General features: G+C 35.0%; 1 protein-coding gene and 1 long non-coding RNA gene across 5 annotated transcripts in view; one reads left to right on the top strand and one right to left on the bottom strand.

Annotated features, from left to right (window-relative positions):
• Nucleotides 1–17,013, top strand: part of LOC118198674 (1-phosphatidylinositol 4,5-bisphosphate phosphodiesterase epsilon-1-like) — a 482,557-nt gene that overhangs the window by 227,857 nt on the left and 237,687 nt on the right. For all 4 annotated transcript variants that reach the window (XM_085809195.1, XM_085809194.1, XM_085809193.1 and 1 more), the window contains 5 exons: nt 1,350–1,497; nt 5,754–5,994; nt 11,738–11,862; nt 11,934–11,976; nt 12,056–12,504. In XM_085809195.1, the coding sequence (XP_085665321.1) occupies nt 1,350–1,497; nt 5,754–5,994; nt 11,738–11,862; nt 11,934–11,976; nt 12,056–12,504 (1,006 nt within the window). The remainder of the gene's footprint in view (nt 1–1,349; nt 1,498–5,753; nt 5,995–11,737; nt 11,863–11,933; nt 11,977–12,055; nt 12,505–17,013) is intronic.
• Nucleotides 1–17,013, bottom strand: part of LOC146992674 (uncharacterized) — a 236,318-nt gene that overhangs the window by 209,085 nt on the left and 10,220 nt on the right. The gene's annotated exons all lie outside the window — the stretch shown is intronic.

Here is a 17,013-nt window from a genome sequence, read left to right on the forward strand (position 1 = left end):
AAATACATCTACTTTAACATGAGGTTAAAAATTTTATAGGTTATAATATAAAATGTTTTTCGAAAAAATTATAAAAAATATTAAAATACAAATTAAAAAAATAAATCATAAAAAAATGTACGAGTTATATTTGGATTAACCCTAAATTTCGAATTCTGGAAGAAGGACTCAAGTAAGTTTAATAAAAAAAGAAATATTAATAAATATATATCAAATTCAATTAACATTGAGGAGCTAAAGTTGTGAGAGCTAATTCTTTTTAAAAACTACTCGTGCGATTTTTACACAACTTGGCAGTTTGGAATACTTTGAGTCATGAAATCGAAATATGGAAAACTCATTTCAGAAAAAAAAAATCCGATTTTGTGTCAAAAATACCTGTATTAGAACAATGCTATATATAAATCTAACACATATCCTAAGTCGCGCTTTCGAGACATGAAAAACGCAAGTTGAATTTCATCAATCGGCCCAGTAGAACGAGAAGTATAGAACTCACCCAGTTTTTCAGGAGTGAACATTCAAAGAATGCACTTCGCAAAGCACAACAGCCGAATGCAAACAAACGTCAGTAATGTGACATCATTCATGTGGGCGGAGTTAATGGTGACCCTCATCTGGATTGTTATTAGCCTAATTCAAGCCGTTGTCCTAGCTGTGTACATTTTGCTTATATGCGACCCGGGCTTGAATTTCGGAGAAGATTCGAATGGTTGTAAACGTATAGCGTCTGTGGGCATGGGGAGGGACACTCTAAATATGCGGCGAGCCGAAAATCCTCTTGAGAGGTTCATGGCTGAGGAAGAGGGGTGAGATGGCCTCGAACTCGTCCGTCCAGGGTGCTCTCTCTCAAAATTGGAGGCAGAGCTGAGCTAAAGTCGGGCCGTCACGTATATGGTGTTCAAGGCTCTTGTCAACAGGCGCACTTGACTCCTTACCACGATGAATCTCGTGAGCTTGTGTTGACCTTCGCCAGACAGGTGGCACTGGTAATAACAACCACAAGCCACGTTTTACATATTTCTAAGATACAAATAGAGGATTTATTGAAAATAAATACGTACTGATATATTATATATTTGTAGGCATAAAACCTACACACTACACAATTCATGAGAATAAAGATATATAAAAAAAAAAAGAAAACACATAAAATTAAGTTTTAAGCGCATAAAATTAAATTTACTAATGTAAAGAAATATCAGAAGAATTTTTGTAAAAAATAGATAAAAGGATGTATGCTTCCTTGCCTAAGACTATGTTAGATTTTCCACGTTTCGAAGTATGTGTGTATTAACGAGAATGAAACTGGGAATTGTTTAGAAAAGAAATTAGTATTTTTTTTACAGATGGCGCCAATGCAGCTACCACTGCCTGCAAATCCTAAGCGGACGAGCCTTATTATATTGCTGCCATCTGGAGATAGTTCAAAAGAAGCTCATGGAAGATGGTCACCTCAAGATCTTAGTTGCTGCTTTAGATTCCACCCATGATCCCGTGAGTTTGTTGATGCCTCTATTGAGGCTCATAAATCGACGCTTGCAGTATTGATTGACGTGACTGTATTTGTTACTGGGTGTAATAATTCTCATCAAAGAGTTTCGAAGTCATATACTTTTAAATTATGTTTTAACCTACGTATTTTATAATTGAGTATTTTATTTACTAACGTAGTTACTCGTATAGAACAATTTAAGTGATTGTGTGTATTTCCATTAAATAATTTCAAAAAGCAGGAGTAAAACTTGCGTATATTTATTTATCTATCTTAAAAACATTGTAAAGATACAAAAACTGTAAACCCTACTCAGGCAGTACTCAAACACTACTCAACTCGGCAAAAGAATCGAGCTTTAGCATACACAGACAATTTTACCGACAGCTAGAGGGGAGAAAAAAGAAGAGGTTGAAAAAGATGAGTAAACAACACCAAACGCGTAGCAAAACAGAACACGGGTTCCTTGTGATCTAGTGAATAAAACAGCCTAATCAAACAAGGAAACCTTTGTTTAGACTCTAGCTAGAACGCAGAATAGAAACAACAGTCATAATTGACAATGGTATTCATCATACTACAGTAAGAAATGTAGTGCATGGATTATTATGCGCCTTCGTTGCATCACAGATCCAAACCTCTGATCCTACCAAGTTTAAATTTATATCTTAAAATACAACATAGATATTCGCGACAACACTCAAGGAATCACACATCTGTATTAATGTTCAATAAAATAACACGCGCGAATATTCTCATTTTGTTTATTGCTAATAAATTAATTCTAATTCATCGATTTTTATGCAACATTTGACCTCGTTTCTTTTCATAATTCATGTAGCTTTGCATGAAAAATCTATAGTTTGGAATATTCAGAAATGAAACTTTACATCGCAAATTAGTAAAAACATGTAACAAAATTTATTCCTGCGTGCAATCGAATTTTGTTATTTTTGTTTAAGAGACATAGGGATGTGTTTTAAACGACTTCAAGTACTATAGCAAATACGTGGATTTATATTCTAATAGAAAATATTATCGTATTTGCTTGTAATGAAAATTACAAGTATAGCTAAAGTAAACTATCTCATTCAGGAATGAAAATATTGAATGGAAACACAGATAGAAATACATTTATTGAATTTCACTGAGTCAGGCTCAGCTAAATGATATTATATATCAAATTCAACTGAGTTGAGATACAAAGTGCATCTACAAAATTTTAGGATTAATTTCTTAACAAATTCCGGCAAACATTCCAAACTATATTTCACAGAATTTATTACTATGACATTTTAAATTCCTCTTCCTAATATATCGTCTGCTTAATAAATTATAAATCTTATAAATTTTCCATCCAATTAACCGTTTGATTTCATTCAATTTCTATGACACTTCGACTTGCTCTTCCTAAAATATCGTCTCCTTATCGAGAAAGTTTTCTATTCAAATAGGTGTTATATTTGAACCAATGAATATCTGCTGTTATGGATTGAAAAACTGGGCAAAGAATAGCAATAAGGCTTTGTTGTAAAGCGGCAAATAAAGCAAAATGTTTGATACAAACTGTATTTGGAGATGAAACTCGTTATTTTGCTTCTAATCCTCAGGCAAAATAGCAATAATCTGTTCTGGCTGAAGAAAATTCGCGAAAGACTTAGAACATTCGGCTTAAGAAATCTACAGTAAAGATCATGTTAATCGTATTTTTTATTCGCATGAATTTATTTCTGAGAGAAAAATGATGAACTCCATATTTTATACAGATGTAATAGGCAAACGTTTGAAGAGAATTTAGAGCGTTAGGCCTGTGTGACAATGTACAACCAAACAATCCCATTCCTGTCAAGCGGTTTTCAGCAAGGAAAAAGAGACCCCATTTCTCAACCACCCTCCTTATTTACCAAATGTAGTTCCTATAGACTACTTTATCTTCTCTAAAGTGAATTCTGATTTCAAAGGTTGTTACTTTTAATAGCATTGAAGAGATTAAAATCTTAACCAGAGACTTAAACAGTATTCTAAAGTTGAGATCTACGACACAGTGAATCCGGCTTTAGCTGCATGAACGTGCAGAATGCTATATAGATTTACAAGGCTTGTATATTAAAGGCTGTGAATTTAAAATGCTTTTTTCAGTTTGCTGTTCTTTCAATTTTATACTATCTTAGTTCTGAAACTTTGTAGACGCACTGCGTATGTAGCACTTTCTATAAGGTATACAACCATTATAAGGCAGAGTCTTAAATAATATGTTGTTACGTAACTTTAAAAAATTAACCCTAAATCTACCCATAAATTTATCATAAACTGGGAAATTTAGGTTGGCAGTGTAAATTTAAAAATAGAAACATTAATAAGACCGGTGAATGAATCTTTTTTTTATTATGGGGAGTGGACGTAATAACCACAACTCTACAATGTTTTGGACGCATCCCTTATTACTGCTTGACATTCACTGCATTAAAAATACCATGAATTCTGAATCTATAAAAAATTCGTATTTTTATCTTCAAGAAAAATATTTTAGCATGGGTTATTTGTTTCCTAGCCTTTTGTTTATTTTTATTCTTTATCACTGCATTAGTAACCCATATTTTACTGTGGTATGCTTTATTCCACGATATTTCTGCATCTGTAAAAATTGTATAACCAATGACATGCATTGCCTTGTAGGATTTTACTTTATTTTTCTAACAGTAATTTTTAGTTTAAGACAGCCTTTCCTGCTTTCATTTTTCTACGCATGTTTTCCTAAGAGAATGAGTTTTTAGTTTCACGCTTTATGCAAAATAGGGAAGAAACCCCTATTTTTTTAGCTGAAATCTGAGGTACTTCAGCTAGAGAGCTAGCTAGAGAGAGAGAACGTGTTCTGCCGTTCGGCCACGTTGTTGTACGAGTTAACCATTTGCGGCACAGTGTGTCCGGTCTGGACACACCTAAAAATTTCCTTCTGTAAGCACAGAAAAATTGAATGAACAAGGATTTATAAGTTACTATAGGTTACACTGAACCTTCTTTATTTATAGTAGATGGCAGTTCAACACAAATCAATCCATATATTTTAGCCATGTTTAGTTTTTTAAGACCCTCATTTTTCAAAGAAATCTTCCAGATTTTTTTAGGGTATAAAAGGAATTGTTTGAAAAGAAATTTCTATGCTATTTTTTTGGCTGTATGCTAATCTCCTTATTCTATATTAGTTTTAAATTTTTACCTTGAAATCTTGCCTAAAATCAAACGGCGAACCCCAAGTGTGCCTAGACCGGGCTCACCGATAATGTAGGACAATTGAGAATCTGTATTCTTTGCTTCCCTGCATCTCATCGGTCAGTTCATTAACAACAATGCTCGTTTTAGCACTCTTTTCGAAGCTCTATTTAATCAGTGTAATTAAAACGATAGGTGCTATCTTGACAAAATTTTACTTGTGTACTCCTCTAGGCCTATTTAGACTCCCCACTTTTTTTTTTTTTTTTTTAATTAAAACTACGACTTTAAAAGGTAGCGTGCAGGAAAGGGTTAAAGCTTGCTAGTTTCCGGGCCGTACTTATTATGCGCCTGTTAGTCTACTCTGGTGATTTTTAAATTAGAGCCAACTACACAGTAATAACTCTGTGCAGCTTAGGCTGTGTAGTTCTATTTAGCCTTTCAATTTTAATTTTAGCATTTTCAATTTTAAGTTCAAGCGAGAAGTGTTGACTTTCTGTACATCCAAGAGGAACCGTACGCCACGGAGTAGGCTTCCGTCCTAGAAATCCATGCGGAATGATGCTTGTTCGGTGGAAGAATCTCAGGGTAGGACCTCAGACATTATCTCAGACGTAAATTTATTCGTCGTCACTGAAGAGTTTCAGGGACAGGGTAGGTTATTTTTGTTTAGTCACCTTGCATAGGAATGCTACGATTATTCGTGTGGGGGGATTAATTTAGACAATAATATGCCTTCGTGTTTGAATCACTAAATAAGTCCATGGTCATAGCAAAAAGGGCCAAGAGGGGCCCGTCTGTAAATATCTTGAGTTTAAATAAAAGGGTGTTTAAGTTCTTCTGAGTTGTTATTTAAGCAACAAGAACTTAGCGAACAGTCGCTATTCATTTCTACTATGTTTTATTGTGGCATTTAAATAAGCCTATACTTATAATAAGAACAAATTTTTGCTGTCCCAATTATCGAATATGGTTTTATATTGTACAAACATAAAACATTTGGATCTTATTTTTGATCAAAAGGAATTAATGCATCCACTCGTTTCAGCAACTTCTGTGCCTTGTGCTGCAAGCTGTTTCCATCCTATCGATGACTCCGGCATATCACAGGCAACTGTCGGATTCCGGTTTGACGGACAATCTTACACAACTGGTGCTACCTTCGGATGAGTGGTACTACACTAATCATTCTACACAGTATGCCCGTTACGTGAAGCACCACGCAGCAAGGGTCCTGGTTTACTTGGGACAAGATCTACACGTGAAAATTGATCTCTTTGACAAACTTGGTATACTGTTCTTCATAAGAAGAATTTCTCAATTAATATATATCATTGTTTCAACAAAGAGTTTTTAACTGTTCATGTTAATTTAAAACTTTTGTTTTATTAACTACACTGCTGGCCGTTAAAATTGCGACACCAGGAAGAGATGATCTGACGAACGTCAAAATCACATGAAAGGAAGAAGTTGGGAGATGCAAATGATCAGTATTTCAGCGCATTTAAACGACGCAGAAAGGAGAAACGACATCTGAAGCACTGCATAAAAGAAAAGTTGTGTAGTAGATTTCTCATTCGGAATGTGCTTTGTAAGGTCAGATTTTGCTCAGAAATCATGTTATGCGTCGAATAGGAAGAGGAAATGCTTACCAGCAAATTTCAAAATTCTATAGAGGCAAGATCGTTGCCTATCGAAAGTGTAGATTATCGTTCCGTGATATCGCCGGTCGCACTGGTCGACATCCAAGCACTGCCATGCGAATATGAAATCAATGGACTCTGATGGTCACACTGAACGGCATGCAGGATTTCAACGCCCTCCCATGACTAACGCCAGAACGGACAGGCATATTGTGAGGTTAGGCCTGCAAAACCGTACGACCACATCACGGACCATTATTCAGGAAATGGGTATGTTTGCACCACGCACAGTATCAGTTCATAAGGTGCGTCGACGTTTACAGCAGCGTGGACTATCAGCACGGTGATCATCACTTCGACTTCCCTTGACAATGCAGCGTAGAGAGAGACGGCAACTCTGGTGCCTTAAACGACAAAGCTGGTTACAGGAGTTGCAGAATGTCGCCTTTTCAAACGAGTCCAGGTTCTGCGTTCAGTATTTTGATGGCCGTATACGTGTCTGGAGTGTTCTAGGATACCGTACGTCGCCTGCTTGCATTCGATATCGGAATGTCATCCAAGCCCAGTTTGACTCCATGCCTAATGGGTAAGGCCAATTTTAGCTGCCAGGGATAGCAGTTGTTTCTATTAATTTCCCATCCCTGTAAGCCTGCAAAATGCTTACAAATTTAATCATTTTATATTCATGCCATAATGTTTACGTGCAATAAATATCGTTTTTTTTAATTTGCTTTCCTTCATGGTGTTGCAATTTTAATGGCCAGCAGTGAATATTTTAGAAGATGAATGCATTTCTGATGGCAAATGCAAGAAGGATAGGCATAAAAATATTAAATTAAAAAATAAAAACCTTATTAAGATACTATTAATCACATCTTTTGCTTCTAGTAAACTCAAATCAATTACAAAAATAACTTTAGAGTAGAAATTTAGAATTTAAATTCTCGTTAAACGAATTTAAAATTTAAATTCTCGTCTAATTTTTACCTTAGATATAATTTTCTGCTTCTGCTTCCTCATGTCTTCTAAAAACGGGAAAATGCAACCACCTTGAAAGGAGATATATTTACTAAATATATGAAGAGAAATATCCAATAAATAATACTTTTTTTAGGATTGTGTTTAATTTTATACTTTTAGGATCCTGTTAAATTTTCTATTTATTTTTTTTTATCTTTTTGCGAGTAATTTTTATAAAGCCTTCAAAATTCAGTATCCAAGTAGTTATTAATAAAATTCACATTGAAATCACTTGTTGATAGTTGAAGGAAACCTTTTATTTGATATCAATAGTAAAGAATAATTTTTACACTTAAAATGTGAAATATGTTCTTTTTTATACTGTAAAGAAAGGTGGAATTAAACTAGTTTACTAAGGCTCTAATAAACTACAAACTTTCATATAATTTCTTATATAGGAAATACATTATTTTAACCCATTAACTGCCATGATTCCCATTTTGGAATTTGTTTTAGTAGAGGACATTTGGTAATTTTAATTAGGTTGGCAACAATGGTTACTTTTTTACATTGTTCTTTAAACCTTTCTCAGGGTTTAGCATGAGTTGTTGAGTAGTAGTTATTAAATGAGTGAGCTGGAGAATATTATTTGTAAAAAGAAGCAAAATGTTTTCGAGTTTCATGATTTCAGCATTTTCAGAACGCCCGGTATGTCAAATTATTATGTACATTTCCAACTCCTGTGTACTGACGTGTTCTCTAATGGTTTTAGAATATATTTGCTAACTATTTATTGTCAATGTGAATTTATTTTCCCGTGAGGGCTACTTGAATCTCATTCCCCATTTGAAGCTCATAGCAGATTCCATCTATATTCCAGTCTTAAGGTTATAAGGAATTTCTCCCGCCTTCTTAGCATGCCTTCGTAGTGTAATGGTCTGCACGCTGGGCGCGTATTCCTGAGGTCCGTGGTTCGATTCCGGGGAAGGCTTTGCTCATTTTTCATCTCTCCTGTTTTCAATTAACCTACTGTCTCTACAGTGGCGCTCGAACTAAAAGGGTGATGGATGATAATTCTCCTCACCCAGGATATTGGGTCCCTTAAAAAAAAAAACCAGTCGCCCTTTAAAAGGGGAAGTATGTAAGGTATTTCTCCCGCCTTCTTAGCATGCCTTTGAAGTGTAGTGGTCTGCACGCTAAGCGCGTATTCGAGAGGTCTGTGGTTCGAGTTTCAGCGAGGACATTGCTCATTTTTCATGTCTCCAGCATCGAAATAATCTAATGTCTCTACAGTGACGCCCGAGCTAAAAGGGTGGTTGATGATGATTCTCCACCACCAGGATTTGGCGATTGGGTCCCCTACTCCCCAGTCGCCCTTTAAAAGGAGGAATATAAAGTATTTCTTCCGCCTTCTTAGCATGCCTTCGTGATGTAGTGGTCAGCAAGCTCGACGCGTATTCGAGAGGTCCGTGTTTCGAGACCCGGCGAGGGCATTGCTCCTTTTTCATTTCTCCAGCATAAATAACCTAATGTCTCTACAACTTTCTTGCTTCAACAATTTTTTTTTTTCCTTTCCCATCAAAATTGTAGAAACAAAAACAGAAATTTATTGAATATTTTATCTCAATTTAATAAACTGTACGGAAGTTAATTTTTGTTTTGTGTTTTGCATTTTTCAAAGAATTTTACTAAAAGAGAGAACCAGTGTCGATAATCATCATTAAACTGCTTATGATCTCTGTTCACATGAGAACAGGGAAACAAAACTCACTTCAAACGCTCCGCTAGAGCTAAATTTTAGGCTAAAAATAAATTAAATAAATCAAAAACTGTAAAAGTCGGTTACAGCTTTTGAATGTGGAGATAATTAGATCATCTGAAACGAAATGTCGGAAGCTATTAATAATATTAGCTCTTAATGCAGTGTGTCTGCGATTCATGGTTTAAACGCGCTTCAAATTCTGTCTATAATTGATTTTGAAAAGTTGCATTTTATGACAGGATGCTATCAAATACGATCTTCACGCAATTTCAGAGAAATTAAAAAAGTGATGAAGTTAAGCATTGAATGAAATTTAACATACTTAACAATTTTCATGTCACATATTTACGGAGCTTGATTTGCCAATTTGCGCAGTACAATGTAAAGAAATATATCAAGCATTGCATCTTGTATCGTTTATACGATAGGAATACAATCGTTATAAATCTGTGACTGCTTTTCTGTCCTTGAACCAGAAAACTGATTGTTTAACGCTTTTAAAAGAAAAAAAAAAAAGATAAAAATATTGAGTTCCAGATCTTTAAGATAAACAGAAGATAAACAGAAGTTTAAAAACATGAGGTTTGTAACAGGTTAGAAAAAAACCGTAATTTGTAATGAAAAATATTTTTTTTTAAATTTCGCATTTATTCTTTTTATAAAAAGTTATTTATTCCCTTTATTCGAGAACTATGTGCATAATTTTTGTGATATATTGGATATTTCTAATTCTTGTGTTTCAAGATATAGGGAAAAATCTTGATTCAATGAATTTTATGGCCAATACGGTGTGATTTGTTGAATCCTGTTTCGATTTTATATTATATTGGATAAAAAACAATGCAGTGAAAATTTTCAGATTATTTGCTTAGAACTTTAACTTTCCTGAACTCAAATAGAACGAGTTTGTTCCGGATTCAAATCAGTCCACAAAAAAGATGGTTAGGTACGCACTCCATGAAAACGTACTTTCTTTGAAAATCTATGTTTAAAATGCTATTCAAAAGTTTTATCTCTTCCGCCCAAAAAAAGAAAGAAAATTAAGAGAAAGTAAACAATTTCTTGCAAAATTGCAAGAAACACTATCTAGAAGAGTTCTTCTTTCACGATTTTACTTCCTTAGTAAAGTATATATTAAGATTCCTACCCTACGTAAATGGTTACCTACGTAATGATTAAGTCCAATATATCTAGTTTATACAGTATATCTACACGTCCACACAATAGGTTCCTGACACATTAATGAAGCTGATCGTTTCTTGATGTCTTTATTTCATTCAAAAGAAACTAGGAAATGTTCCGTGCCCTAGGACGCTTTTCATTGTAACTAAGCGCCTTGACAAGCTAATCCTTCTTTGTTTTGGGAAACTTTCGTAAATAGATTTTGATTAATTAGCCTTCAAGCGCATGTTACGCACGCGAAATGTAATGAAATAACCATTATATGTAATACAACCAATGTTATAAAATCCATAAATTATATTTTCATATGGAAAAAATTGTTAAAAATTTGCCTTTCGTTAAATACAAGTTTTAGGTTCATACTCATAGGAATTCAACATTGGCGATTTTGGTCGCTTCCCATGTGCTATTTGACTGCACAAGGAGAATCTGAACATAATTTACATAAATAAACATTCGACATTACTTGCGCTAATTTGAGATTCATTTTATCTAACTGAATGTCAGAACGCCGTATTATCCGAAAAGATTAAATATGTTGGATAAAGGACTGGAGACGAAGACTTATCGGCAGCATTTATGGATAACTTTCTCTAAGAAAACTGAAAAAATGGTGTAAAAGGAAATTTCTCTGTACTTGGAGAAAAAAGTATGATAAAAGTGTAAGACTTAATTAAAATGAAGAAAATGACGACCTAATTATCATTAGTATATAAACTTGAAAATAACTGGAAGATAAATGTCTTCCTAATGTGTCTATTTACAAAGAGTCCAAAGAGAGGCTCAGCTAGTATATGAAAAGTTAAAAAATTTCATTCGTACTTCTGCAAGGTTGTTTGGAATGACCATAGGCACTTTAAGTGTGTGTGTGTGATTATGGCAAAGCCTCGAGGGCTATCTGCTTAAGAGGAGGAATGCCTTCGTGGAGGACCTTCTAAGGAAAACTGGCTCGTATACACGTTACACATGGGGAAAACCACAAAAACGCCCATGTAGCCAGCCCGTTCGAGGAATTCGAACCTCGGACCGAACTACCAGTGTTCAGCGACTTTACCGCTCGGCCGCTGGTGGGCCGTAGGCACTTTAAGTAAACTGAGCAAAATGTGTTCTCAAGAGGCAATTTTCATAAATGTTTTTAACAATGCAGTGTTTCTTAAATTTTATAAACTTAAAACAGCTGTTGTGAAATTATTTTCACTTGTTCCGAAATTTTTAAATAATTAGCCACACTTTTTGTAATAAATGTGTGGAATTAGAAGCGATACACGCCAAACTGATACGGCATCTCTTCTATTTTACGTTTTGCTTACACCAGAGTGAACTGAAATTAATTTACTTGCAAAAATTATTAATCTGAATGTAAAACAACTAAAAAGATAAATCATAAAAAGATAACTGTTATAAAAACATGTATGTACCATAAAAACCCAAAAGCGTTTTCTTTTTCTCTCAAGTTCTCAAGTCCTTGAATTGTTTGTATTGTAGATGATGGGGAAGTCTCGAGCGACTCACCAGAAGATGAGTACATCCGGAAGACATCCCTGCCGCCTTCCCAGCGCGCTTCGGCCTCCCTTGAGTATATAATACTCCTCATGTTGAAGGATATCCAGGTAACTCTTTTGCTTTCATTCCCCCTTCCCGAAGTGTTCAACTGCTGAATAAGTGAGCTTTCCTGTTTTAGAGGAGGATTCGCACAGGAGGCCCTTGGGAGAACATCCAGCGAGGTAAGCGCTTTTATGTATACTCAGTTTTATCGCGAGATTCATGGAAGAGCGGTTGTAACGAGTTTCATTTCGGTTGCAGAGGAGAGCTTCTCATTTTACCTGACGGCACTGCCACTGATCGTGCACCCTCTTATTGTTTTCCGCCTCCTCAAGCATCGATTGCTGATGTCACTCAACAAAGGTTCAGGCGAGAATCGGAGCCGTGCTTCATCCGCGGGAAACGAAGAAACCTTACGGCTCCGTAGACAGAACGATTCCTCTCCGAATTTATGCACAGGACGATCTTTGAGGGGTCTGTCCTTCTTGCCCCTTCTAGAGACTCCAACTACACAAAGCTCAATGGACTGTTCTGCCAGCCCATCGCCCTCCTCCAAAAGCAAAAGAACGTTTCGTTTTTCCAGCTTGCGGAGGAAAAAAACAAAGACGAGTACTGAGAATACATTCAACTCCTCACACAGCGACACCAGTGAAGCTGATATTGTTGCTTTCCAAAGAGAACTCCAAAACCTTCCTACCCACCACATCAAGGTAAATAAGTAAACAGATAAACAAAATAAAATGATAATTTTTATTGTAGTATAATTAACATTGAAATCAAATTTAAATAAAACAATAGACTAAAATTATGTCTAATATTTGCTCTGCAATGTGATCCTATCGTAATAGAAACCATGCTTATTAATAGGCCAGGATAAGTATCAACTCTGTCGTCTAAAAAAAGGGTCTGAGAATTCTGGTTTGTTGTGCAAATATATCCAGAGCTGGTATTTTTGAAGTAAAAAAATCTTATGATCATAAATGAAATAGCTTAACCACCTTGCCATTTTTTTCAATATTTAACTTTTTCTAGTGTTTTACATTGTATGTAATACATAAACAGTCATGACAGTTCTTAACTTGTAGAATAGAATTATTAAGTTTATTATGGAACAGGAAAGGTAAGACAAACCCCTTACCGGAATTCGAATTCTAGACATATTGGTTGCTAGCCAAACACGCTTTCCAATTATAACAGTGATGCACGCGTTAAAGAGGAAAACATACCTTACATTCTGCTCTACTTAAAGGTGACTAGAAAGAAAGTAAATCCTGGTGGTGACGAATCATCGTCCACTACCCTTTAGACCTCTGCTACCACTTACGCCTGACATTTCTGGCCGTCGGTTCCCATGCAATTCTTAACCCTTATGATGTGCCCTACCTCCCCCAGAAGTTTGTCGTAACATTTACGGGACACCCTGTATATTTCTTGGGTGCAAAGGTGAGTACATCAAGCCGATTATACAGAAGTCCTGTGCTGGCCTTCGGGAAATGGCACAGAAAAAGTTTTATCGATTCCTGGATCCCAAACCTTTCAAGTCCTGCACATATGGATTCCAAACTGAAACTCCTGCCGAACAGTTAAACGGATTTTCGGATTCAGATTGGATGACTGGACAGAACAAATCATCAGTTCTCTCCTCAGTTGCATTTAGGTGAGAGGGATGAAAATACTTAATACGTTCTTCCCGTGTAGTCTTCTTGGGCAACGGTCAACACGTTGATCCTTTTATTCAAAGGTCCAAGTGTTCTCAGCAATATAACTTTACAATAAATCGTCACCACCTGGATTTGGTTAAATAGTAGATCTCATGCTATTCCCTAGTAACCTTTTAAGTTAGTGAGGATGTAAGGAATTATCTCATTCCACCATGTGTGCTCTTATGGTGTGAGTGCAAATGGGAAATCCATGATTCGTTTCTAGGCTAGATCAAAGTCAAGTTTTTACGTCTTCCTCTTCGTAGCGCCCTCTCTTGGGCCAGTGGACAAATAATAATAATAATAATAATGATAACGAGTTCACCACAAGTTAAATGGTCTCAACATAGTATAGCGTCAGGTACAAACGCAGACATCTGAAAGCATTTTAAAATGTACGTTTTGATTTATTGAGAGTATTAATTATTATAAAATACAGGGATATTATTAATTAGCATTGAACAGGTTCTTTTCTTTTCCTAAGCTGTGAGGACTTGCGAGAAAATATAATCGTTAAAAAAATTAAAAACTCCACTTATTGCCCCCATTGCTTCGTAAATACATTGCATTCTTATCATGCATGGCAATGATAAATTAGCTAATGAGGACTACAAACTTCCCACGGTGATCTTGCGAATATCACAAAACTTCACCCTTTCTCAATACCCTTGAAGTTCACAAATTTGTGAACTTCAAAAATTGTGAAAATTCTAAACAACTTCTGAAACTTGATTCTAGCCTAATGCTTCCTGTTTATAATTACGCCACATTATGTTCGCTTCAATGTTATCCGCATTTCCGTCTACTGTTTTAGAGACAGAGGGCTCCCTGACTCGAGAACTCGAGATAATGCGGCACTGCAGAACTATATGCGGGTAACTGTCCTCATGATCGCGATTGCCTTGGGTCACTACGCTTGCTTTTAACACAGAGATGTCTACAGTAATACGATTGCTGTCTGCATATACTTAATCTGAATATCACTTCCTATTTCAGAAATTCGTCCATATAAACAAAGTAAAAATTATATATTTTATATTAAAGTTTACATAATGCTATAAAGAAAGCACGAAAATTCGGATTTCCTCTGTGATATGTATTGAAAAGTAAGTCAGTAAATTCATTCTCTTACATCTCAGCGAATTTTTCAAAAACGGAATGGAACTTCTTGGATTTCACTTATACCCCTGTTCTACCTATTGGTAGTGTTTTATATCTATTCTCAATAAATATAAAAATTTTAGCTCTGACCATTAACCATTATCAGTTTATTACACTTTTGTATCTTTTGAGTTGTCCGTTATTAAACCTTATTCTATATACATATCTTTAAAATAATCCAAAAGTGAAGAGTTCGAGCTTTTCACCGACAGTCACGTTTCGCTGAAATCCGCGCTTAAGCAATTTGCAATGAATTCTCTCCCAATTTTCCAATATCATTTTCGCCTTCAGTACTCATACCTTCTGCACTACTCTTTCATTCTTCACATTCAATTTAAAAGAAAATCAATGGTATTTGAATTAGGATATTTTTAAATATGGATTGGAATGTGACTTTTAAGTTGCGCTTTATGTGAATAAGTTGTAGGGTCCACTTGTTTATCTTCTAAGTGACAATTGTACGTGCAGTAACTTCTTGTAGGAACTACACAGGAGAAAGGTAACCCTTTATTAAATAAGTACCCTTTATTAAACTCTTTAGAATTTACAATGCGTCAACTTGACGCTAAGACACTACGCCTCCCTTGGGAGGTAACTGAAATAACCAGAAACTAAACTATAATTCGATAATGTTCACAAGTAGAAGAAATTAAGCTACAGGGCTCAGACATTAATCTTTCTTAAACCCGTGTCGAAACTCGTGGCAGCAGAGTAAATACTGTTATGCCACGTAAACCAGCAATAAGTCTGGGAGTAGAAGTTCCTGCAACAGAGGTGACGGCGGCAGCCTAACTCTGTCTAACTTACTTTCTAAAACTCGGTATTTAAACTTTTTCTCCTAAAAATAGAATTTGAATTTCTTCACATAAGCTACCAAATTTAAATATTCTGGCATTGACAATTAAGGGAATGAAGGCTTATAGGATAGGTTAAAATTAAAACTTAACTTGTTAGTCAAAAATAAATCCCTATAAAGTAACTATTAAACTTTTTTAATTCATAAGTTTAACTTAAATTGCTTAGGAAACAAAATTTAATCAGCAAACAGAAAGTTCAAAAGTTTACCAGTATTTCGAAATCACTTTAATTTTGATAAGGGTATCGCTTAACGATAAAACTACAATCGGTTTTCATTCACCGTACTTCAGATACGTTCGGAAATGATTGAATGTGTATCACGCAGATACTTTTCAATCTCATATATGCTCCTCTGTTCGTGTTCGCTTGAAATAGAATCAATAAGCCTGACGCTGAAAGGCATGTCGACATAAACAGAAAAAATCACTGATAGTGTTCCTGTTTGAATCGATTCAGTTCATCAAAGGCTGATTTCCCATCGAATGTAACTCTGGCTTCTAAACCAGTCTTCAGCTCCTGAAATTCAGCTGTACAATGTACAATCATAATAAACTTTTTCAACTGAAAATTTGACTTGATTGCTTACTAAATACAAGTCATCATCCCTGTATTTAAGAAACTTTCAACAAAATTCAGAACTACCAAGGACTACAAATTTTCATTTTTCTTTTTAATAGCGGAAGTCCTTCTCTTTCAGTGGAAACAAAAGCAGATGACAGTTTATTAAAGTTTTCAAAATTATAAGGAGTTCATAAATTTTGTTATTTTGAATATATACTTCGTTTTCCCTCGGAATTGCAAAATATGTATAAAAACTTGAGATCTGTTTCAGAAAGAGATAAACATTTATAGGTTTTATATTTATAGGTTTTAATATTTATAGGCCTTCTCTAGGACTGAAAGCTCTCCTTGCATGTCAAATTTTAGATATAAACCCTGACATATGTTATGTATTATTTAGCTCGCCCTGGGAGATACAAGAATATTCTGTAAATTAGTAACACTTAGCTACTTTCAGACAGCAAATAGAATTTAAAAAGTAAAATAACTACACTTCCGTAACTTATGCTGGCAAGCATTTTGTTAGAGTGTGTAATGATTAAAATCCACCAAGGGTGTTGATAAGCATGAAACACAAGCACCTGTTTCAATCGATGTTAAATATGGAAGCTATACGACGACGCCACTAAAAATTGAATTCTCTGGTTTTAAAATGGTCTAAGCCGATGGACTAAGACACTGTTAAAGGTTTGAGTGCTGCACTAACTTATAACAAAATTAGAAAATAAATAAACAAATAAAGACAAAAATATTGCTAAATAAGGCATGAAGCTAAGTTCTAAGAGGCAAAGGTATTTGGTGCTTTTTGTTTAAAGAAAAAAATTAACATCACGTGCTGGCATATAAACTGAGTCGAATAAATTAAATGGTTCATATTTTATCGTTTTATACTTTCTTAACGAAAAAATTTTAGATTACTGTTAATTATACTTGCACATA

The sequence above is a fragment of the Stegodyphus dumicola genome, chromosome X2 (genome assembly GCF_044657685.1).
Source record: "Stegodyphus dumicola isolate Sdum_Otavi_A_Nest chromosome X2, ASM4465768v1".
Classification (NCBI taxonomy): domain Eukaryota; kingdom Metazoa; phylum Arthropoda; class Arachnida; order Araneae; family Eresidae; genus Stegodyphus; species Stegodyphus dumicola.